At 46.2% G+C, this 26,008-nt stretch overlaps 1 protein-coding gene across 4 annotated transcripts in view; it reads left to right on the top strand.

The window, feature by feature from the left end:
• LOC308585946 (sodium channel protein type 1 subunit alpha) overlaps positions 1 to 26,008 on the top strand; it is a 115,055-nt gene that overhangs the window by 36,982 nt on the left and 52,065 nt on the right. For all 4 annotated transcript variants that reach the window (XM_081192064.1, XM_081192063.1, XM_081192066.1 and 1 more), the window contains exon 2: positions 21,295 to 21,610. In XM_081192064.1, coding sequence (XP_081048190.1) covers positions 21,347 to 21,610 — 264 coding nt within the window. In that variant the 5' untranslated portion in view covers positions 21,295 to 21,346. The remainder of the gene's footprint in view (positions 1 to 21,294; positions 21,611 to 26,008) is intronic.

Here is a 26,008-nt window from a genome sequence, read left to right as displayed (position 1 = left end):
CTTCTCCCGAAGATATCCTAGAATCATAGAATCATAGAGTTGGAAGAGACCACAAGGGCCATCGAGTCCAACCCCCTGCCAAGCAGGATGGTAGGGCAAAAGTAAAAGAAGGAAAACTGAAACCTCTTTGTTTGGGATGCAAACAAGGAGGTATAGCGGAATAGCTCTAGAAGATGCAGAAGTAACAATGCAGAGCTGCTGTTCAAGCAAAGTAGAAAAGCAGAGGCAAACTATAGAGATCAAATGAAAAATCTTCTCAGTAGTTATGCCTTCTGTGAGTGAAAACAGGTGAGCTTTTAAAAATGGTGCTTCATGTAGTCATGTGAGTAGCATCCCCATGTGGCAATAAAGACCTTACCTCATCCTCGTTTCTATGGTGCCAGGGAGATATGATCAAATTTCCCTCCATATGGAGACATTCTATTCCTTTGTGGCTTTTTAACTGGCTATGTGGACCTTCTGCACTCAAAGCATATGTTCCAGCCAATAAGCCATGGCCCCTTTCATTTTATTTATGCTTCAGTACTATCTAAATTAAGCCATGGAAATGAGAAGCACCCCGTTTTCCTGCAGTTCTTTCTCCTAAGCAGAAACAATCAAATTAGCTCTGTCTTTTTTTTTTTTTTTGGTCTTTTTTTTTTGCACCTGCTGAAATGAATGGTACATCCTAAATCAGATTCTGGCCTCTGATGGTTTGGAACAGCAAGAATTAAAGCAAAGTCTGTTAAAATGACAGCCTCTATTTTCCATGGTGAATCATATTGAAAAAACTGCAGCGTCATTTTTACTGTAGATGGGTAGCTTCATTCCAGTTTATTAACCCTTTCTTCCTAAGCCTTTATCATTCCTCCCCCCCCCCCTTTTAAAAACACATCGTCTTACCCTGGATAGAATGTACATTATATTACAAGTTAGTAATCTCGTTCTAAAGAATCTGCAGCATTATATGCTTTCCTCTAAACAGGCATTTTGAAACAGCAGGGGAGAAGGGGAGAGAGGAAAGGGCTGCTGGCACTGCTGTAAGGTTTGTGGGTGTCAAGTTTGCAAATCGCTCGGCAGCTGTTGTGTAAGAGGAGCCACGGTGAAGAGGGTTGTGATCTCCCGGTTGCAAGGAACTTCCATGGTTGCTTAAAAAAAAAAAATCAAAATCTGAGAAGGAGGCAAGCGTCGCTCAGTCGCTACCTTGAAAAGATCTCAAGCACACGCTTCTCCCCACTGCAGTCATTTGCTGCAGGAGGAGCACTGCAGAAAAACGCACATCAGTCTGGCAGCAACAACTCAGCAGACCTCTTTCCCTGGGAAACGTCGCTGCTCAGATGCAGCGATCTTGTTGGCGCTGTGCGATCCCACCCACTGATGTATTTTTAAACGCAGCTAATAACGGCAACACCCTTATCAGATTAAAAAGTACTGGCCCGTTTCTGTTTCCTATGCCATCGTGCATTTGGAAGTGCACTACTGTAACTAATAGGGAGGAGGATAGAATCTAGGTGCAGGTGAAGCCCATGAAAACGTAACAGCAATGTAACTGCTTACTGTCACCTCTATGTACCTATCAGTCCGTCTTGTTGATTATCCTGTGTGATATGCATTCTTTTACGCCCCAGATCTATAAGCAGCTGTGATTCTGGCAATGCATAAAAGCAAGTGCTAGAATCTCGATACCAGGCGTAGCCCCAAAACAGCAACCTCCATCTACACGGCTCCTCTAGCAATTGCACATTTTGTCTGGCACAGCATAGCATCACATGCTCCAGCCTCCCCTATTAATTTACAGGGGACAGTCCCTGTATTATTGTCCCTTGCAAGTCACTGTCCCTATCTTTGCCTTGGGCCTGGAGTTGTCATTTGTCAGAATCTTTGGAAGTGACATTTCTGAGTTGGGGGGACAGATATATTCATCTTCAGTGTCCCTACCTATTGCCATGGGTTTCATATCAAATTTCATAGAATCGTAGAGGGTCATCTAGTCCAACCCCCTGCAGTGCAGGAATCTCAGCTAAAGCATCCATGACAGGTGGCCATCCAACCTCTGCTTAAAAACCTCCAAGGAAGGAGAGTCCACAACCTCCCAAGGGAGTCTGTTCCACTGTCAAACAGCTCTTACTGTCAGAAAGTTCTTCCTGACATTTAGTAGGAATCTCATTTCTTGTAACTTGAATCCATTGGTTTGGGGCTCAGCCTCTGGAGCAGGAGAAAAGAAGCTTGCCCCATCCTCCATGTAATAGCCCTTAAGACAGGCATAGGCAAACTCAGCCCTCCAGATGTTTTGGGACTACAGTTCCCACCATCCCTGACCACTGGTCCTGTTAGCTAGGGATGATGGGAGTCGTAGGCCAAAAACATCTGGAGGGCCGAGTTTGCCTATGCCTGCCTTAAGATATTTGAAGATGGCTATCGTATCTCCTCTCCATCTCCTCTTTTCCATGCTAAACATACCCAACTTCCTTAACCGTTCCTCATAAGGCTTGGTTTCCAGACCCTTGATCATCTTAGTTGCCCCCCTCTGTACACATCCCAACTTGTCAGCATCCTTCTTAAATTGTGGTGCCCAGAACTAGACACAGTATTCCAAGGGTGGTCTGACCAAGACAGAATATAGAGGGACTCTTTCTTCCCTTGATCAGGACACTATACTTGTTGATGTAGCCTAGAATAGCATTAGCATTTATTTATTTTAGCTGTTGCTTCACACTGTTGACTCATGTTAAGCTTGTGAGCTACTAAGTCCCCTAGGTCCTTTTCACATATACATATACATATACATATACATATACATATACATATACTAGGGACGTGGGTGGTGCTGTGGGTTAAACCACAGAGCCTTGGGCTTGCCAATCAGAAGGTCGGCGGTTCGAATCCCCGCAACAGGGTGAGCTCCCATTGCTCGGTCCCTGCTCCTGCCAACCTAGCAGTTCGAAAGCACATCAAAGTGTAAATAGATAAATAGGTACCGCTTCGGCAGGAAGGTAAACAGTGTTTCCATGCGCTGCTCTGGTTTGCCGGAAGCGGCTTAGTCATGCTGGCCACATGACCCGGAAGCTGTACGCTGGCTCCCTCGGCCAATAAAGCAAGGTGAGCGCTGCAACCCCAGAGTCGTCCGCGACTGGACCTAGTGGTCAGGGGTCCCTTTACCTTTACCTTTACTAGTAAGCCAGGTGTCCCCCATCTTATATTTGGGTTCTGTGAGTAGAGCTATCAGAAGTAGCTCCCTGTGGGAAGCAAGCCTATTAAATAATTACTGTTTACAATCTTATAGCGAATTATGAAACTATTTTTATAATTTTTATTTTATACTGCTCAAATTTTTTTGTGTTTGGTTTTTTTTGTTAGCTGCCTAGTAAGCTGTTGTAATGAGGCAGCCATATAAATCCAGTTAGTAAATTAATGAACAAATAAAATCCAAAAAGGGGTTTTCACAGGGAAAAGGAGCAGCTAGAGTTCCTAGCTCTCTGCCATTGTCTTGGAAGGACATATGTTCATAATTTCTCACCTGCTGCTATGCTGTAGTTGTGCCACTCAAAAATTCAAGCAGCACTATTATAATTTAAATTAGGATTAGCTGGCACCAAGCACTGAGCCATGTCTGCCTTGCTCCCTGGTGCAGAGTGACCAGAGCTGTTTCCCCTTTAAATGAGCAAATTAACTAATAGTGAGCTATATCAAAGCTATCAAACATTTCGCTCTTATACAAATAATACCTTCTTCAGAATTTAAAAAATTCAGAAACCACTAGCAAACACTTCCCAGGAACGCATATAACATTTTACAGACTTGAAAAAGCATACACTCCAACTTTTCCTATCCCAAATCTGGGACACCCACCGCCATCATGTGGCGTCTGTCAATCCAGGACAACTGGCAGGTATGAATAAGGCATAATAGAAAGCTGGAGTGTGTTCCTCCGGCTTCATGGAAGTGTGTGGATCTAGAGTCTTCTCCTAAAGCCAGAAAGTTCTGGAAATGTGAGGGCCTGAGAGTGTGGTTGTGGGAGGTAATTCTGAAGATTAGGCCCTAACCCTAAGAGTTAAGAGCCAGTGAGACTCTGGGACTCAACTGCATTAGTAAAAACACACACACACAAACCACATTTTAAATGCTTTATAACACTGTGACACCAGATGGCGCTATAGAGTTTGACCTTTCAGCAACGTGATTCCCCATTATGAGCTTCACAACACATTTTCCTGAAACGATTTTTGGATGTGTCTAGATCCAGCCCTGGTATTGTTGCATCTCTGACTGATAAATAAAACCTCTGTTGTTCCCATAAACTGAATAAGTGGTGCCTGGTCCCTGTTAGGCCCAGAAGGTGGAGGCAGAGCCAATGGCAAGCAGGCAGAGCCAGATAATTCTAATTTGGCCTCATCTGCCTCCTTTCAGAATTCTACAAGGGCAGCACTGAAATTTAAGCAGAAGGAACCTGGTAGGCAGTGCTATCCTGTAGGCTGGTTTTACATCACAAGGCAGGCAGGCGGAGGCTGCCTGAGGCTGGTTGACATGGGCAGGGCAGTGTCCCATTGGGTATAATGTACCAGCCACCTCTCATCTGGATCTGTCATTGCTGAGATGTTACTTGCCTGGCTGAACTGGTGGAGTAGCCCACAAACCTACATAAACAAAGGAGCTGTGGCACAATGCTCTCTGTCTTTGGCTCTGTCATCTGTTTTCCTTCCTGAGTTAGTCTCAGATTTGGAGGATGAGTTCGGAATAACACACTTTCACATTCTTGTCTACATATTCTAGGAACCTGTCATTCCTACAACTGTTTAGAGGCCTTTCAGTTACAGTGTAGCCGGATAAAACATCATTATCTTTGCTGACGAGACTGTGGTTTTATGTTTGTTACAATATATGCAAAAAATATTTAATCAGATAATGTGCTATCAACTTTCAGTTTTGAAAGAAATTTACTTAGTGGTTATCCTAGGATCTAGGGCCTAGATCAGCAACTGGACACTTGGCTCTTAATTTATATTCAAATATGATTATATATTAACAGTGTGGTCGTATTCATCCTTACTTGTAAGCAAGTGTCAAAAAGGACTTTCTCCCTCGTAAGCATGTCTAGCATTGCAGTCAAAGTAAGCTTAAGCATATCTGAGCTATATTTATGCACTTGCTGTTTCACATATGACTTAGCTTTAGGATTTTAGCCTAACTCAGGGGTTGGGAATGTGCGGCCCGTGGGCCGGATGGGGCCCACAAAGACCATTTTACCGGCCTACGAGCTGCCCGTTCGGCGAGTCCCACCCCCCGCGCTGTGCTGAACAAGCGCGGCATGGGGACTTGTCGATCAGCACTGGAAATCAAGTCTGCACATGTGCAGATACCGGAAATTGCATCTGCACATGTCCAGATGCTGAAAACCACTTTTGCGCAGGCACATTTTTTGGAATCTGGGCATGCGCAGAAGCAATTTCCGGCATCGCACTACGCCAGTCCGACCCACGGACGATCTCCGTGGGTGTGATCCGGCCCATGGCCAGTAAACCTTGCCTACCGCTGGCCTAACTGAACAGCTGGATTTACTTCCTAGTAAACATGCATAGGTTTGCACGCTAAGGACTTTGACCAAATATGCCTATTAAAGATATCAATGTCTTACCTTTTAACTTTCACAAATGAAAATCAATTGTCAAGAAACTTGTCACATCACATTTACACATACAATGAAATTGACACATTAAGAAAATGTCATAAATTTCAGTGTTCCTGTTGTACTCTCTTACGGTTGTACAGCATGCATTGTAATCAGATAACCATGATGAGCTAAGCATTCAGCACCCAGCAGAGGCCCAGAACACAGGTGGCAACTCTGCTAAACAACCTTAGTCTCGAGGGGATGGTTCCCTTTAATAATGATTAATTGCAGGATGTTTTCCAGCTTCCTCACCTTTCATGTGTTTTGCAAGAGTCAGATTTATTTTTTGCTTTTCAAATTTAGAAGTGGGGGGAGGGAGTTTTTAAGGTAGGACCGCATCGGGGGCTCTACTAACTATTGCCGCCTCTCCTGGGTTTAGCATTCTAAGAATTCCTACATTATTTTTTTTACAGGATAGTTCAGAATTGTTGTACAACCACAACATGTGAGGTTCTTCAGTTTGAACTCTTCCTCCTCAGGTGACATGGCAGACAGAATGTGGTACCAGATCATAAGGCCTATGGAACAAAGGAAGCTGCCATATACCAAGTCAACTAATTAGTCTGCCTAGCTAGATATTTTCTCTGTGTTGTCTCCAAGGGCAATAACTGGCCCTTGTCAAAAGGCTTTGCTTTCCATATGCAGTTTGCATATGCAGACTTCATGTAAGGTAACATCATGAAGTTCTGACTGCACACCAAGGAAAAGGACTGCAGGAAGCTGCCACTGGGTCATGCCCTTAGAGTAGGGATGGGGAACCCGTGGCCCTCCAGATATTGCTGGAGTCCAGTTCCAAACATCCTTGACTACTGGCCATTCTGGCTGGAGCTGATGGGAGTTGGAGTCCAACATCTGGCAGGCCACATCTTCCCCACCCCGTCTTAGACAGACTGTTGAAATACAGCTCTCCTCACCTTTTGTACTGATTCTCTAAACAACTGTTCTAAGAAGGCTTCCCCAGGGTTGGCAAAAAAGAGGGCACATTTACCAACTTCTACTGTTAAATATGGATTCTCTATGATGACTCTCATTTTACTAGGGTCCCCATACACCCAACATTGCTCAACAACTTTGCAAAAGTTTTGCAAAACAGAACAGAACAAAACTTTTTTTAAAAAAAACTTTAAAAAGCTCAACTTTGCCTCCCCCCAACAAAAACAAATAAAAAAGCTCAACAACTTTTGTGTTAGGATTTGGAAATATGGCAACCCTAATTTTACATACCCATGAAAAAGAGGACATGTCCTGGAAAGATAGGATACATGGCAACCCTATTAGAAGTGGGCAGGAGCTGTGAAGGTTTCACAGCAGAGTCATGCAGGCCATCAAATGTACTGCCCCCCCCCCCTTCTGCTTCTTCAAATTTAGTGCTCTTCTAGTGGGCATGTAGGGACGCGGGTGGTGCTGTGGGTTAAACCACAGAGCCTAGGGCTTGCCGATCAGAAGGTCGGCGGTTTGAATCCCCGCGACAGGGTGAGCTCCCGTTCCTCAGTCCCTGCTCCTGCCCACCTAGCAGTTCGAAAGCACGTCAAAGTGCAAGTAGATAAATAGGTACTGCTCCGGCGGGAAGGTAAACCGCATTTCTGTGCACTGCTCTGGTTCTCCAGAAGCAGCTTAGTCATGCCGGCCACATGACCCAGAAGCTGTACGCCGGCTCCCTCGGCCAATAAAGCGAGATGAGTGCTGCAACCCCAGAGCCGGTCACAACTGGACCTAATGGTCAGGGGTCCCTTTACCTTTTAGTGGGCATGTACTTTAAGACTGTAATATTTAGATCCATTTTTGATTTGAACCTTTCTTTTAAGGGAGATTTAAAGTACTTTCACTGTGCCTCCACTGGTTTTACCAGATCCTGCAAAGAAAACCTGCTGGCTTTAAAAGACAAGCTAAGGAAATGTAGTTTCATTTTTTGGTGCATAAACACATGTTAGAGAGATGACCTGACCTTCTCTAAGCTGAGTCCTCAAGTAGACAGCTCAGAAAACCTTTGCAAATTTTGCAAGTACTTCCAAGTGAACTTGCTGACTTTGGATCAGAGAGCTGCTGATGTCATGATGGGAGGCCATGGCAATCAGAAATGTTTTATATAATCTATCACATTTCCACAACTTGTATCAAAGGGATATGATACTACAGTGTTACATTCAATTGAATGATCTTTTAAAATGCTTTATTGTTGCCATTTTGTATCCAGTAAAGGATATTTACACACGCAGGTGCAGATGCATATTTACATGCACATCACAATGCACACCTGAATCCCATTACCATATTGGCCTGAATATAAGCCTCACTTTTCCCCCCAAATTCCAACTGTGAAAAGTTAAAGTGCAGCTTAAATTTGCGACATTACAAAAATGGGCTTCTACGAATCGCTGCTGAAACAGACATACAGTAAAACAGAATGGGTCTGAGTGCCTGCGGAATTTTAAAGGTGCGGCTTATATTTGGTGCGATTTATATTCGGGCCAATATATTACGGTATATTGGTTAGATGCACCCTTGGGTGTCTATGAGGATGTGTATGCCTGCCCACAGATATGGGTTCTTAGGAGCAACTTGTTGTTTAGTCGTTTAGTCATGTCCGACTCTTCGTGACCCTATGGACCAGAGCACACCAGGCACTCCTGTCTTCCACTGCCTCCCGCAGTTTGGTCCAGCGTCATAACTTTTTTATGCCTGTTGTCTTTGTCCATGGAGTTTTTTTGGCAGGGATACTGGAGTGGCTTGCGGGTTCCTGCTCCAGGTGGATCACGTTTGGTCAAAACTCTCCACTATGACCTGTCCATCTTGGGTGGCCCTGCACAGCATAGCTCATAGCTTCTCTGAGTTATTCAAGCCCCTTCGCCACGGCAAGGCAGTGATCCATGAAGGGGAGGAGCAACTAGTTGCTCATATCTAGAACCGGATATGATACTGTTTTATTATTTTATTGTGAACTTCCTCAAGGACTGGGAGAGGCAAGTTACATGGCAAGAATGCAAACTCTCCCCCCCCCCAAATCAGTGAGGCTGAAGGAGGAAGCTGCAATACTGCAGAGCATTCCAACTGTGACTCTGACACTGTTTCAGAAACTAATTCTTCTTGACTGAAGCAAAATTTTCTCCCCACACTCATCTACGCAGATACTGCTGCTTAGCGAATGGCATTTAAATCTTGGTGACTGATGTGAGACTACAGTATGGCTCTGCAGGAGTTTGGTTTGGGTTTGAGAGAGAAAATATTTGGCATTTTTCATTCTTTTTTCCATTTCTTCCCCATGGGAATACTAGCTAGAACCCATCTCAGGTTGGCTTCTGATGTTATCTCATACTTGCATGGTGGCTTCCAGCCCTTCAGTAGCACGTTAGAGAAATGATGTGTGGGCAGCATTCAGAAATAACACAGAGCATATCAGGGGGAATTAGAGGCCAATAATCCTGTGTCATAAAAAGCAATGTTGGGCACAATTCTCTACCACCTTTTTAAGAAGAGGTGAAACATAAACCTAAGAATCCTGTCTGGTCCAAAGTAGAAAGAGCACCTTCCTTATTAAAGAAGTTTGAAAAATGTGGGGCAGGATGCAAACTTCCCCCTGTCCTTCAAGTGGACACCAGCTGTGGGAGGTCAGAATGGCAGAATGGTTTTGTTTTTTTAGTTAAGCAACATCATTGTTAGGTCACAATCCCCCATCTCTCTTTTATGAGTCAGACAGCATCAGCATGTGGTCACAATGACCAGCCTCGCTTTCTGAGGCACAGCTTAGTCAGTCAGCCTCTCTCCCTCTCATGTTAAAGCAGGCTGCAGTTTTGTGTATCAAGGCTCTTCTTTCTCCACCGAAGCAGGAAGAAGCGGTCTTTCTCTCACACAGGGGTGGTTAGCAGAAGTGTGTGGGCACAAGGGTGAAATGGGCAGCAGCAGAGGCGGCCTGTTCGTGAGGCAGTCTGAGGCAGCCCCCTCAGGCGGTGGACTACAAGGGGTGCCTCTGTGGGTGAGCACATCCCTTCACCCCCAGAGAAGCAGTGGTTTTGATGGCCTCCAGATTCCAGTGAGATCTTACAGGAGATCCCACAAAATCTTGCCATAACCCAGAAATCTCAGCCATGTAACTCCGGTAAGCAAGGTTTCAGCAGGGGCTGGGGGGGCAGCACCTTCACATTTAGCCTCAGGTGGCAAAATTAGATGGGCCACCGTTGGGCAGCAGCATGTGGGCAGCGGAGCAGCACATGAGGAGATGAGAAGTGATGGCAGGCAGGCATTGGAAGTCTTCTAACTACAGTGAGTAATGCATGGTATCCTGGCACCAAATGAAGTAGAGATAATGAGGGGGTGGGAATGAATGTTGGCTGCACTCCAGGTGCAGCAGGGGTGGCAGAACTCACAAAAGAAAAGTTGCAGGCAGTTGGGCTTCTAACTTTCAACGTGTGCTCCCTAAGTGGCAGATTAGGAAACGCACAGGTGGCATTTGCTACTTACGATCTATATGGAAATACGGTTTTAGCTAAGTTTTGGAAGGCAGCTATGCTCACCACTATACCACCAACGCAATTTTTAGCTAAGTTTTGAAATACATCACTGCGTGTTCTCAGGACAGGGTGAGGTGCACATTTAAATAAATAGATTCTGTTTTCCATTGTTTTGGTGTAGGAACCGATGAGGTGAGTATAATGGTGAATGCAATTTTTTAAAAGTCCCTTTGTTTCATTTTATGAATTTACTAAGCGATGTGCCCCAGCTCACTCTGTTCACCACCACCCCTACCATTCCTCCCACATTAATTCCCCTTCCCATCCCATGCAACTACTAAGCTTGTTTTTCACACACACACACACACACACACACACACCTCATTTCTGAAGGCACTTTGCACTCCTGTTTCCACCTTCACCCCAATGCCTATGTCTCCTCTCCCTTCCTTTTGTGCAATGCCCCCTTGCACACCAACCACCCCCAGGACCAGATCCTGCAGCCTACTCCTCCCACACATTTCAACTACTAAGCACCCTTTTCATGCTTCAGATCCATTCAGGCCCCTGCCTTCAACCTCAAACCCTTTACGAAACCCCCTACTTCCTCCTTTTTTTGCCATCCCCTTTTCACATTCACTCCCTTTTTCCCCTCCATCCCCCGCCTTACTTTTCTCAACTCTCCCTTGCAGAAAGATCCTCCCCCATTTCCACCTCTTCTATTTCCTGTTGCCAGCCCCCTTTGCATGCTCACACCATTATCACCTCCCTGTCTTTTTTACTACCTCCCCCTTTCTCCTTTTCCCAACTCTCCTTTGCACACAGGCCACCCCTATTTCCATGCTGCTGCCTCTTTCCCATTCTGCAGCCCCCTTTGCACACACAAACACACCATGCTGATGTATGTTGCTGTATCTTTAAGACAAATAGCCTCTTAAGAGCAAGCCTGTCAGTTAGCTTGCTCAATTAGAGAATGTCATGCTCAACTGATAAATGTTGTACATATATTTTAGTCACAAGCAAACACCCATGCAGTTTCTAAACAACGTTGAATCTGTAACTTCTGTTGAAGACAACACATGGTACCAGGAGTGAAATACATTCTGGGAAGGTAAAGGTAAAGTGACCCCTGACCATTAGGTCCAGTCGTGACCGACTCTGGGGTTGCGGCGCTCATCTCACTTTATTGGCCGAGGGAGCCGGCGTACAGCTTCCGGGTCATGTGGCCAGCATGACTAAGCCACTTCTGGCGAACCAGAGCAGTGCACGGAAACACCGTTTACCTTCCTGCCGGAGCAGTACCTATTTATCTACTTGCACTTCGTGCTTTCGAAGTGCTAGGTTGGCAGGAGCAGGGACAGAGCAACGGGAGCTCACCCCATCACAGGGATTCGAACCACCAACGTTCTGATTGGCAAGTCCTAGGCTATGTGGTTTAACCCACAGCGCCACCCGCATCCCGTGGGAAGGTACTATAGAATATTTGAGGGCTCTGCATCCTGTGTATTTCTCACATGAAGCTTTTGATGAATGGAATAGGGAGAAGTTTCAAACAGCCATTTCCCCACTGTACTTAACAATGGCAGAAATTTGAGTAAAACCTAAGTGGAGCAACACTGAGGTGAAAATGTGGTTTTGAACAACAGCAGAGATTTGAGGAAAGCAGAGGTGGAGGAGCACTGTTTTTTTAAAAAACAACAACAACAGTGAGAAATAGCAGAGATAGTACAATGCAGAAGCTAACACTCAGAAAGCTAACATTGAAAGCCTTTTCCAACTTCCTTCTCGTTGTACTCGAACCCTGTTTTAAACTGCCCCTTGGACTCTACTCAAACCTCTGCCATTGTTTTAAATCGCCACTTTTTCTCCACCCCTGCTTTATTCAACCTTCTGCTATTATTTAAAACCACCATTTCTCTCTGTGTCATTCCATCACTGCTTTACTCAGACCTCAAACAATAACAGTTTGAAAATGCCATTTTCCTCTCAGTGTTTCTCCACCTCCACTTTACTCAAACCATCGCCATCGATCCCCGGCATTGAATGTGTTGGCCTAGTGTGGGGCTCCGAGGAGAGCTTAGCTGTCTGGCTGGTGTACCGGCCACCTAGCGCACCAGCAGCCACCCTGTCAGGCCTGCTGGAGGCGGTGGCCGGCTGGGCCTTGGAGTTCCCTAACCTATTGGTATTGGGAGACTTCAACTTCCACGCTGATGCCACTCCCTCCTCACAGGCTCTGGACCTGGTGTCTTCCATGGCGACACTAGGGCTCTCCCAGTTTGTTTCGGGCCCCACACATCAAGCAGGCCACACGCTGGATTTGATCTTTGGCGCCGGTATAGATGTGATCATGTCTCCTTCGATGAAGGTGCCATGGTCTGATCACTACGCTCTGAAAGCCAGGATTGACTTTCCACCCCCACCCTGCTTAGGTGGCGAGCCGATTTGGGCTCGCCCGCGGAGGCTGATGGACCCGGATAGATTCCGTCAAGCCTTGCGGGACCTTGCTCCCCCTGGCGACTCATTGACTGAGCTTGTTGAGGGCTGGAATACCCAGCTCCTGGCAGCCATCGATGAGATCGCACCTAAGCGCCCTCTGCGACCCCGCAGAAACCGGGCTCCCTGGTTTACCGAGGAGCTTCGGAAAATGAAGCGAGACCTCAGACGGCTAGAGCGAGTATGGCGGGGTGCCCGTGACGGAGCCTCAAGAACATCTTATAGGGTTTTTATGAAAACCTATGAGATGGCAGTGAAGGCTGCTAAGAAGTCTTACTTCTCGGCCTCCATTGCATCCGCTAGCTCTCGCCCGGCGCAATTATTTAGTATAATTCGGTCTTTAACGTCCCTTGAAGGACAGCCAAATTTAAATAACAATCTGACACACAGCTGTGAGGCATTTGCGAGCTTTTTTGCGGAGAAGGTCCTGTTGCTCCGCCATGACCTCCCTGCCAATTTGGATACAATAAAGGAACTGGAGGCCCCTCGACTGTCCTCGGGTCCAGTATTGGACCACTTTGACCGGATATCTCCAGCCGATGTGGACGGATTCCTCCAAGCTGGAAAGCCCACCACCTGTCCTCTTGACCCGTGCCCGTCATGGCTGATTAGAGCGTGTCCAGACGAGGTGCGGGGCCCCCTGGGGGATATCATCAATTTGTCCCTTGGCACCGGGATATTCCCAGGGGAACTGAAGGAGGCGGTGGTGCGTCCGCTCTTAAAGAAAACATCATTAGATCCCTCAGATCTATCCAATTACCGCCCGGTCTCGAATCTTCCATTCCTGGGTAAGGTGATTGAGAGAGCGGTTGCTGAACAGCTTGGTAGGTTTCGGGATGAAACATCTGCTCTGGACCCATTCCAGTCCGGCTTCCGCGCTGGTCATGGGACCGAGACGGCTCTGGTCGCCCTAACAGATGATCTCCGCAGGCAGCTGGATCGAGGCGGGTCAGGGCTGCTGATTCTTCTAGATCTGTCAGCAGCCTTTGACATGGTCGATCACGAACTCCTGGACCACCGCCTTGCCGACGTGGGGATCCAGGGCACAGTCCTTCAATGGCTGCGCTCGTTTCTCTCTGGTCGGGGACAGAGGGTGGCGCTTGGGGGGGAATTGTCATCACGCCACTCCTTGGTGTGTGGAGTGCCTCAGGGTGCAATTCTCTCCCCGATGCTTTTTAACATCTTTATGCGCCCCCTCGCCCAGCTTGTCCGGAGTTTTGGGCTGGGTTGCCATCAGTATGCTGATGACACCCAACTCTATCTGTTGATGGATGGCCATCCTGACTCGGCCCCAGACACACTGACCAGATGTCTGGAAGCTGTGGCTGGATGGTTACGTGGGAGCCGGTTGAAGTTAAATCCTTCGAAGACAGAGGTCCTCTGGCTGGGGCGGGACAATATGGGATCGAGGGGGCAACTCCCATCTCTTGCGGGGGTGCAATTAGTGCCAGCACTGGCCGTTAAGAGTTCGGGTGTAATCTTCGATACCTCCCTTTCTATGGAGTCGCAGATTACAGCTATAACAAAGGCGGCATTTTTTCATCTCCGCCAAGCTAAGCAGTTGGCCCCTTATCTCTCTCGTCCTGACCTAGCCACGGTGATCCATGCGACGGTCACCTCCAGACTGGATTATTGTAACTCGCTCTACGTGGGGCTGCCCTTGAGACTGACCCAGAAACTCCAGCGGGTGCAGAATGCCGCGGCGAGACTCCTTATGGGGTCTTCGCTGCGAGACCACATTCATCCGGTATTATACCAGCTGCACTGGCTCCCGGTGGAGTACAGGATCAGGTTTAAGGTGCTGGTTTTAACCTTTAAAGCCCTATACGGCCTAGGACCCTCGTACCTACGGGACCGCCTCTCCTGGTATGCCCCACAGAGAAACCTACGGTCTGCAAATAATAACATCCTCAAGGTCCCAGGCCTCAGAGAGGTTAGGCTGGCCTCAATTAGAGCCAGGGCCTTCTCGGCTGCAGCTCCAACCTGGTGGAATGCTCTGTCAAAAGAGACTAGGGCCCTGCGGGACCTGACATCTTTCCGCAGGGCCTGCAAGACAGAGTTGTTCCGCCAGGCCTTTGGTCAGGGCGCAGCCTGACTCCCTCCTCTGGCAACCTGCACATAATTCTGCTTAATTGGTTGCCATCAATTTGATTTAATTAATTTTTATAATGAAATATTTTTAGATTGTGTGATTATTATTTGATTGTTGTTAGCCGCCCTGAGCCCGGCTGTGGCTGGGGAGGGCGGGATATAAATAAAATTTATTATTATTATTATTATTAAACGTCTGCTATTCAAACCAGCCACTTTTTTCCTTTCAGTGTTTCTCCCTTCTCACTGTACTCAAACTTCTCCCTCTTCCATTCCTCAGCTGCCTCATGTGTGAGAGATAAAGGATTCGGAGCCCACAAATGTTCCAATGTATGAAGGTATTTACTCAAACCTTTGCTGTTGTTCAAACTGCCATTTCCCTCTCAGTTTGCAACCTTACATTTTTATGTATATAGGAAGATTTAATTCACTTCTGTCCTGCTCTTCAATTCCAAAGTGACTCAGAAAACAAGAAGAAAAAAACACACACAAAATATAATAATTATAGAATGGCAGAATGTTAAACCACCCAGATATAGAACCTTTATGAGCACCCGGGGCAAAACCTCTACCTAATTAAATGATATTAGCACTCTTCCCTGTTTATTTTGATAGCTTTTCGAAAGAGCAGCTTGTGTTTGCTTTCTGTTTGCCCTGATTTATCAACTTTTAGCCAAAAGCGAAAACCATAATATATAACATAGGGCAAGGGCAAACAGAAGGATATAGAATAAGGACTGCTTACTGTAACAGATTTCTGTTGCCCAAATACATCCTTGGTGATCAGCTTCAGACTGCAAGAGGAACTGAGTGCGTGAGGCAGAAAAACAACACCCTTTTCATAGATAAAGAGAGAGAGAAAATTGTATTTTAGTAATGTAATATTGTTATGTATACTGTCATGGTTTCAGATACATGTTGTTAGGGAACATCATTTAGGGTGCAATCCTACAGTCCCTGGGAAGGTATTCCAGGCACCATAGGTTATTGCAGACCTCCCTCTTCATGGGTGAAGGAAGTGGTCTGTCCCCAGAGATCTATCCCTCCACTGTTGTTGATGGAAGCAGGCAGAAAAGGGCATATCATGGGTGAATCAAGGAAGGCTTTGTTCCTCTGACACACACCTGACAAAGGAAGGAAAATACATCAGCCTTGAAGCTGGCATCCTATGCTAAATTTGCCGGGCATTGTTTCTTTAAACTAAGTCCTACTTTAAAGGTGATTCTTAACAGCCAAATACTTTCAGATCTGCAACTTTGGGCAGCAGGTATTCCATCAGGCTACAGCAGGGGGAGAGAAGACAAGCAGGAAACATCTCATTGGCTCTGCTGAAGGCACAGCTCCCTTTGGCTTTTCTTCTCGAATTGTTTCTTTTCAAGCTGGTCGTTCTAAAAACTTTGGAATTTTAAGAACTGGTTTCTGAAATGGGTTTCTTTTCTTCTTCCCACCTGATTCCCTTTTCATTTTGCGTTCCGTCTTTCAGATTCTGAGCAGGCAAGGGCTGCCTTCTTTCTTTCTGATTTTTATATAAGCTGCTTTGGGAGCCTTTCCAGCTGGGTTAAAGATGCTTTAAATAAACAATAATAAATGAAATTATTGCCTGCAAAAAAAAACCAAAACAAAAAAAAACCCTAAATGGTCAAAGGGTATCTTTTTTAGTACCCATAATAAACATAACATATTTTGGGTTCGTTGGCCATAACAGAGTGCAGGCAGCTTTTTCACAAAAGGGTGATCTCTGCCAGTAATTCTCAGGCTCTAGGGTCATCACTGGTGCACACCGTATGTCCTAGTTGTAAGGAAGAGGACTGTACTTGGCAGGTAATAACTGTTTAGATGCCAACTGTAGCTCAGGTTTTAGAGAGACTGGGTACCTTGTTGTGATGATCATTACTCTTGACACCAACAATGTTATGTGTTAATTGCTGGAAGTGAGGCGAGGGAACAGTGATGTGGAGCATTTCATTGCAGTTTATTGGAGGCAGAATTAAGCATATAAGAAATGTTGAGTAGAAGCTATGATGAGTTCGGTATTTCTGAGACAATACACGATAAATGTGCTTTCCCTCGTTATTACGTGCAAAGAGAAAATCTACCGTATTTTTCGCCCTATAGGACACACTTTTTCCCCTCCAAAAATGAAGGGGAAATCTGGGTGCGTCCTATGGGGCGAATGCAGGCTTTTGCTGAAGCTTGGAGAGCGAGAGTTCCCAGCAAGGCTCCCCACGCTGCGGATAGCAGCCTGCAGGCCCCGCAGGGGGGCGCCCTGATGCAGAGCGCCCCTCGCGCGGGGCAGACATCGGCCAGCCCCACAAGCTCGGGGGACAGCAGGGAGGCGCAGCGCCGCCATCCCGCTGTTCCTCGACCTGGTTCTGTTTCCCCAACCTGCTTTTGGGGGGGAAATAAAGGAAAAATTTTTTTCCTTTATTTTCCCCCCAAAAAACTAGGTGCGTCCTATGGGACGGAGCATCCTATGGGGCGAAAAATACGGTAGTTGTGATATTTAAATCGGGTCCTTTTCTTGCATTTCTACAACATGCAGGCAATATCCAAGCCATGCTCAGAATTAGACCCACTGAGATCAGTGGACGTAAATCTATTTCATAGGGGACTCAGCTACATTAGTAAAAATAAAACGTTATAAATGTGTTCTGACACCAGATGGTGATGTGGAGCTGAAATAGGAACTCTATTAAATTTTCCATTGTTAGCTTTAAAATCGTTTTTCCCCAGAGCATTTTCAGAGTGTTTTTTATAGCTGTGTAGATGCAGCCAGGGTCTACTCTATTACTCCTATACGTGTGTGTGTGTGTTCACATGACCATATTTCCAAGGATACAACTGAATGAATAAAAGAAGTAATGCTTGTTTAGGTGAACTGATCCTCTCTGCATTTAGTATTTAAGTGATACCATTAGTGTACATAGTAGTTTGTACAGTTACACAGGCATGAAAAACTACCAAGCTAATACAGAGGGCCATGCTAAATGTGACATTAAATGTGTGACTGTGTTGAGTTTGCCTAGGCTGTTCCTTGTAAATAACAGCTGTGTGGAGGATGAAAGAAGATAATCAGTACTGGTATGACAGCACTCTTACTCATTGACCACAGTCCTGATGAAAATTTCCACCCACCAGCAAATCTGCTTTTTACCCCTGAAAGGAAACTGCCCTTACCAGCAAAGGAAGCTTTCTTCCTGGGGCTGATAGCAGCTGTGGTGGGGTTACTTATAATAATAATAATAATAATAATAATAATAATAATAATAATAATAATAATAATATCCTATCTAAGTTTAGCTCAGTCAGCAGGGGAAATAATGTTATCTTCTAGGTCAAGAGAGCTCACCGTCTGTAGTGTGTTGTCACTTTTCACACAGACACAACATGGGCAAATGAGGCCAGATTCTCCATTAAATGCCAAGACCCCATGACCCTCCAGTCCCCAGAGTAACTAGCCAGACAAGACAGCAGCATATAGTTTGGGAGTAAAATAGGCCACAACTTTTATTGGGTCTACTCTACATGTGAACAGTTATTCATAGGCATTGGGTAAGCCACATTATTCCACTCCAGCCCTCCTTCTGCAAGTGCATCTAAGGGTAAACCCAACTTGGGAGCCTATGACCTGCATCAAATAGGGGTACCCACCCCACTCCACCCTCTGTAGTGTGCTGTGTGTAAACTCCCACTCCCCAGTCTTAGTGTTGGCACTTGTAACACAAGCACAATTGTGTGCGAATGAGGCCGGATTCTCTGTTCCAGGACTTTGAACATCTGCAACATCATGCTTCCTCCTCTCTCCCTTCCTTCTATACCTCCCTTTTGCACCATTCTCTGATGCTGTAGTATGAACAGAAGAAGCAAAGTGCTTCCTATAAGGCCACTTCTTGAAACAATGGTCACAGCCAACCAAGAGTGCTGACCCATACTTTCATGCACCAATGGCTGCCAGGAACCTTGTATCATCACTAACAAAGGTTCCAAATTTTAAGGCATGCCTTGTTACTTAAAAAAAAAAATTAAAATTAAAATCCGTGTTAAGAGTTTTAGGGCAACCAATTCCGTCCTATTGTCAGTTTGTGCTTGTGAGTATAGAAGGAAACTGAATTCTTTTTAATGATGCTCACATGTACCGTAGTTTGATTTTTTTCAACCAATACTGCTGATCATTTGGCCAATTGTAGTGCCGTTTCTGTTCTATTACAAGTCCATATTCCCCCCCCCAAAAAAAAAGTATGCATTTGTATTAGTTTCTGAAATGATTGATAAATGTAACTGGGACACTGCAGAACTCCTAAAGCAATTATACTATTACCGTCTCCATGTGAAAATTCAGGTAGTCTTGTAATATATAATGCTTACTGATTCCATCTGGCTTATAATCCATCTAGAAAAGTTGGAATTGCTGTTTTAAGTGAACCATCCTTATATAGTCCTTTAATGTCAATTCAGATGTTAAACCTGAAGTATATTGGGATTCATCTACTTAACAGACATGGTCAAAGGAGACCTTTGAAATTCAGGCTTTATTTACTTTGCGTGTGCATTAAGGATCCATTAGCTGTTTTTGTTGTTTTTTGTTTTGCAGTGTAGGGATTTTCCTTTTGCCATTAAGCAAAAAACAAAAACAACAAAACCCAACCTTTTCCCCCCAACACTTGCAATAAAACAAAGATTTCAGTGGTTTCCCTGAAGATCTTCCTTCCTTCCTTCCTTCCTTTTCGCAATTTGATTTCAAACAAAATGGTCACAACCAAAAGACAGTTTTCGACACCCCCTTTCCCCCCTAAATCATTCTAATATCTCACTGGTCTTTCTGCTTGGAAGTTCTATGTCTTCTTCATTGAACGTTCCAACAATTTCTTTTTTTTCCCTTTCTCTTATGCAATCGAAGGTAGTTGTTACCTTTTCTCTTCTCACTCCCTCTTTCCTGTCCTTTCTTCATCTCCTCTTTTCTCTCTTCCCTCCTTTCCCCTTTCCATAGATATCCCTGTCTCTCTCTCTGATCCTTCCCCATTCCTTTAAAATGAATCAGCACACGCTTCCACCCTTCTGATCCAGCATCACTTCTCTGCTCTGCTCATACCTTCCACCTCCCTCTTTTCCTTTTGCACTCCTCTGCTGTTCTTCATCTCCCTCTTTTGCCCGAGTGTATTAGGTCTGGCACTAACGAGCAGGCCTTCTTCAAGGCATCCTGCCAATGGGTGGAGATTGCAGACGCTCTAGTCTCTCGGAGGAGGTGGGGGTGGGGAGGAAGTGCTCTTCTCTGTCCAAATTCACATTTGAAAACCCAGCCTGCAAAAACCATAAAGAAGGAAAGAAAAATCTCTCAGCAGCATAAAAGGTGCACCATAAGCAGTTTTCCTCAGCACTTGGTGTTTCCCCCCCACCCAACCTCCCTCTGTTGCCATGCTGATTTTTGGCTGCATACGGTATATTTGTGACACTGTTTCATCTCTTTCCGCTCTTAAGCATATTTCCAAAATATCAAATCCATTAAAAGGAATTAAGAGCATATGCTGCAGTTTCCAACTATAACAAGCATGTGTGCTCTCAGGAGTACTCTGTAAGAGCCACATACTGTAGTGGAAACGTGGTGTCTCCATCCCCAACCCCCAATCCCAACCCCAACTATCTGCTATATTTTTTTTCTGCCTGCATTTTGCAGAGGAGAATGCAAGGCTGGCTTTTGCTCTGACCTGATTCTGAAAATATCTTCACAGGATCAACCCAGCAGAAATCGAGTCACTGAATTAGACCCTTTTGTTAATTAACCAATGTGTTCCCACTAGGATTCTGTAGCAGGGTAGCATTCTTATTTTTTGTAATTAATAAAATATTGTTTGAAGTGGAACGCTGTGCCCTCCAATAACACTTCAGTTTGCTTGGAGTTTTTTGTGTGTGTGGTTTTTTTTATAAAAAAAGATCAAATAGCTTTTAGAACGGCTCAGCGCTTTGTCTCAAGTAGCTGGCATATCAATAAGCTATTTTTAGGACACCAAACTATTGTGCATTGCTGCGGGGCAATCTCCATTCATTCCAGTGGGATTATATGAGAACCCTATGGTCAGGTCCCTGTGTCTTTTGACAGCTCCGCAACAAGCAGAAATTCACAGTTCCCCCGTCATTAGATCTGCATGCCGGGAAAAGCTTCATCCGATCGATTTCGATTGGTTATGCCACCCATCGGAATTGGGTTATTGGGTTGGTTTTGTTGTATTTTGACTCCGTATTTTGTGGTTTTTATATTCTGATGTTTTCCTGTGAACCGCCCTGAGACCTGCGGGTATATAGGGCAGTATATCAATTTAACAAAGGGTAATAAATAAATAATAATTAATGGTCTGGAAGTCCTGCCGGAGGAAAAACAGATACTGTTCTGAACCACAGGCAAATCTCACTGAAGGGAAGCACAGCAGCAAGGCGGGTTGATGGATTGTGTCTTGGAAATCCAAGGGCTCGTTCTTTTAAAAGTTCTTTTTAACAACGTAGTACTGTCGTTTGTTTGCTTCAGAAAGAGTTGGTGGAGGAAGTGTTCCTTCCCTGCTTAATAATTTCTGTTCTTCATATTTTCCTTCCTTCCTTCCTTCCTTCCCTGCCCATTTCCTTATGCAGTACTTCCTTATGCAGGAGAATAAATGGTAATTAAAATGAGCAGGATGAAAAGATGGAGCAGCCAGTGCTTGTACCACCAGGACCTGACAGCTTCCACTACTTCACTAGAGAGTCTCTTGCAGCTATTGAGCAACGCATTGCTGCAGAGAAGGCTAAGCAGTCCAAACAAGACCGTAAAGACGACGACGAAAATGGCCCAAAGCCCAGTAGTGACTTGGAGGCTGGAAAATCACTGCCATTTATTTATGGAGACATACCTCCTGGCATGGTGGCTACTCCCTTGGAAGACCTGGACCCATTTTATCTTAACCAAAAAGTGAGTGTTTCATATCAAGCATTTTACACTGTCCCTTTCCCTTTCCTTTTCCATTTCCTTGCAGTCAGGCACACAGCCTACAATTTCCCCATGTGTCTTTCTGGGATCTCTGTTACTCGTGATCTATCAGGTTTGAAAACCAGCATTTCTGGGTAAGGACAACTGATTGCACTGCAAGGATGTTAACCATTTGCTCTCAATCTGTACACCGAAAACTATTCGTATTTCAACTCTGCTGGAAAATTATCTAGCAAAAAGCTGGCGGGAGACAACAGTGATCACATCACACACACACACACACACACACACACACACACACACTGTTCCATAGACCAAATGACTGGTTATTAGCTTCTCATATTTTCTGAGACCATTGATTAGCTGGGTGGTTGAATTGTTTGTTGACAACAATTATTCTACATCTATCCATAGCTGTCATCTTTTCCCTTTTCTTGTGAGGAATCCTATTCGGAATAAGGGAATTTCGCTTTAAAAAAGGGGAAAGTTGACAGCTATCTATCTAATATCTCTATCTCTATCTATCTATCTATCTATCTATCTATCTATCTATCTATCTCTATCATCTATCTAAATAAATAAATAAAAACAGCAGTTTTTTTAAAAAAAACATACATCATAGACTGGGCAGTGTGTATGGAGGTCCTGGGCTACCCAGATGGCAGGACCTCTCTTTTAGTCTCATGGATGTGGTCCAAAGGAAAGCAGAGCAGTACTTTAGGCTCCAGCTTGGCTCCTGCAGGAGTTGCCAGAAGGAGGTGTACAAGGCACTGTCCAACTGCCTTATGGACTGTCAGGGAACTGCCATCAGAGCATCAGGTGGTGGAGGGACTCAGGCAGGATGAAAGAGACTCAACTGCTGAAGCAGGGACCAGCAGGGGGAGGAGTGGGTCTCTGAGGGAATGCGAGCAGGAGGGAGGGCTCAGGGAGGCTTCCAGCGAGAACAGTGGGGAGGTATCGGAGTCTCCCATAGGGAGACCCATACCTCGCAGGAAACTGTCACGCCGTGAGTCCAGGAGACGCGTTTCCGTTAAGGAACTTCTTTGCTGGAAACGCTTCCGCAGACAGCCACTGTCGGACTCTACTAGTGACTAGAGCAGACATGTCTGAGGAGCTCCGTCACACACGGAGGTTTGTGGGGGCGCACAAACTCTGAGGGAGCACGTTTTCACGCACAAGCAGCTAATCAAACCCTCATAGCAGTCCGACAGTCTTTGTACGCTGCCTGTGCAAGAGAAGGCATCATGAGCGAACCAACCGGAACCGGAGGAGCAGGGGCTGGAGCTGGTCCAAGCTTGGAAGATAGATACCGAGCGTTGGAGGTTCAACTGGCCCTGCAGACGGCGAGGCTGGAGGAGAGAAGGGCTCAGGATGCAGACAAGAAGGGGAGAGCCACTCAATTCCCCAGAAAGGTACCAGGATTGGTGCAGAAATTTGGGGGGGACCCCAAGGACTACCATGCTTTTAGGACAGAGATGCAATATGCCCTTAATGTGCAGTTCGATGAGTTCCCTGATGAGGAATCGCGAGTTGCTTTTGTAATTGGGCATCTTGAGAAAGGGGCTAGAGACTGGGTGCGACCCCTAATGGCAACGCACAATGACATACTAAAGGACACAATGAAGTTCTTTCGTGCAATGGATATCATGTTTTCCAGCGATATTGAGGAAGGGGTGGTGCGCAGACAGCTAATGGCTTGTAAGCAGGGGAGGCGATCTGTCCGTGAATATTGGACTGAGTTTACCATGCTGATTCACAGACTGAGTTGGGATTTATCGGCGGCACCCGTTCAAATGCTATTTGAAGAAGGTCTTTCTTCGGGGGTGAAAGACGAGCTGGCACGGAGCCCCAGGGCGGAGTCTATGGATCAGCTGACCAAATCTGCGCTGACCATAGGAGCGCGGCAGGAGGCAAGAGCCTTGGAGAGGCGGGAAGGGAGAGGGGAACGTTGGAAGGAGTTCCGCATTCCAGACATTCCTGAGCCAGCTTTCCCGCCGGCAGAGCCGATGGAAATCGGAACAGCGCGCGCGCGCGCATTTTCAAAAACCAGCGAGGGAGCTAAGAAGGAGGGAAAGGGCCCCCGGAAATGCTATCTCTGCCAACAGCCAGGCCACTTTGCCAGAGTCTGCCCCCAGAGGAAGGAATGGCAAGGGATGGTGGGAGCTGTTGAGGGGGGAGAAGAAGGGGGAGCGGAGCAGGTAAAAGCCAACGCCTGGTTGCCACAATTGGGGCACTGCAGCCAGGCCAAAGAGCAGTGAAAGTGCCCGTGCCAGAAGCTCCTCGACCTGCTCTGGTGATTGAAGTGTCGCTAGAGCTGCAGAATGGGCACCCCCTAAAAATAAAGGCGCTATTGGACTCAGGCAGCTCCTGCAATTTTATGAGCAAGGAGTTTGCTGCTGAACACCAGATACAGACCATCCCTTTAAGCAACCCCCTGCAGGTGACCACGATTGATGGCAGGGAGTTGTTGGGAGGAGGAGTCCGCTTGCAGACTGTCCCAATGATAATGAGGGTGGCAAGGCACACAGAACTGATAGCGTTTAATGTGGCCACCCTGGGAGGCGCTCCCATTATTTTGGGAATGAGCTGGCTAGCTCTACATGATCCGCTGGTTGGCTGGCATCAAAGAGTGGTGTCCTTTGGTTCAGCACATTGCCTAGAACACTGCAAAGGGGAGAAGGGTTCAGTAGGGGCCCAAGCCACCCTAGCAGGGACTGAAGTAATGGGGAAGGTGAAGGTACCACCACAGTATGCAGATCTCAGCGACGTGTTCAGCGAGAAGGAAGCTGACCAACTACCACCTCATAGACCCTTTGATTGTCAGATCAATTTACTCCCTGGAGCACAGCTTCCCGTGGGCAAGTTGTATGCCATGTCAGACAGGGAAATGCAGGAGTTGCGAGGGTTCATTGACAAGAACCTGAAGAGAGGCTTCATCAGAGAGTCCAAAGCAGCAGGGGGGAGCCCAGTGTTCTTTGTGGACAAAAAAAATGCAGACAAGCCGAGACTTGTATGTGATTTTAGGCGGCTGAATGCAGTGACTGAACCGGTGGCGTTCCCTATGCCCAGAATTGATGATATTTTGACCATGGTGAGGAAGGGAAAGATTTTCACAAAGCTGGATCTAAGGGGGGCGTACAACCTGATACGCATAAGGAAAGGGGATGAATGGAAAACCACCATGTTTACCCCTTTGGGGGCGTTTGAATACCTCGTTATGCCATTTGGATTACAAGCAGGCTCCGCGTGTTTTCAATCTTTTATGAACCACGTGCTGGGCCCTTTGCTCTACAAGAATTGCGTTGCCTTTCTAGATGATGTGTTGGTGTATTCTGAGAATGAGGAGCAACATGTGAGAGACGTCAGAGAAGTGTTGAGCAGACTGCAAGCCAACAGGCTGTGGGTCAAACTGGAGAAGTGTCGGTTCCATACCAAGGAGGTGGAATTCCTGGGGTACCGCCTGTCAGACAAGGGATTGGCCATGGATCCCGGCAAGGTACAGGCAGTGCTGGAATGGAAAACACCCAAAACCAAGAAGGATGTGCAGAGGTTCCTAGGGTTTGGAAACTTTTATCGTAAGTTCATCCGCAACTTCGCCCATCTGACGGCGCCCATCACTGACTGTCTCAGCAGTAAGAAGAAGTTTGTATGGACAGCGGAGGCGGGGCGAGCGTTTGAGGAACTGAAAAGGGCCTTCGCCTCTGAAGAACAACTTCTGCCTGTGGATTTACGAAAGAAGCTAAGGGTTGAAACAGACGCATCTGACAGAGCCATAGGGGCGGTGCTTCTTCTGCAGCCGGGGAAGGAGGAGTCGGAGTGGCGTCCGTGTGCCTTCTTCTCGCGGAAGCTGAACAAATCCGAGAGGAACTACACGGTGTACGACCGAGAACTGCTTGCTATTCATGAGGCGTTCCGGAGATGGAGGCATCTGCTAGTTGGTGCACAACATAAAGTGCAAGTGTGCACGGACCATAAAAATCTAGAGTACTGGAGAACGGCGCGAGTGCTCAACCAAAGGCAGTTGAGATGGGCCCAAGAGTTCTCCAAATTTAACTTTGAGATTTGTTATGTGCCAGGCCCAGAGAATGTTAGGGCGGACGCTCTCTCACGCAAGCCTGAATATTTGGAGGGGGAGGGAGCACCCGAAGAAACCCATATCATTCCAGAGGACCGCTGGGTGTGTGGGGCGACTTTGGTGGGGCAAAGGGAATTGGTAGAGGGTACGGTGCAGGATGCATACGCCCAGGGGAAACTCAGGGATCTCAGAGGGGAGGAAGACAAACCCGGTGGTTTTGAGGAGAGAAATGGGGCATTGTATTATAAGGGAGCGTTATATATACCTGAAGGGGAATTGAGGGAGAAAGTACTCAAGCAGCTGCA

This window comes from Podarcis bocagei (genome assembly GCF_964188305.1).
Source record: "Podarcis bocagei genome assembly, chromosome: 1".
Lineage (NCBI taxonomy): Eukaryota > Metazoa > Chordata > Lepidosauria > Squamata > Lacertidae > Podarcis > Podarcis bocagei.
This window is presented reverse-complemented; position numbering and strand designations above follow the sequence as displayed.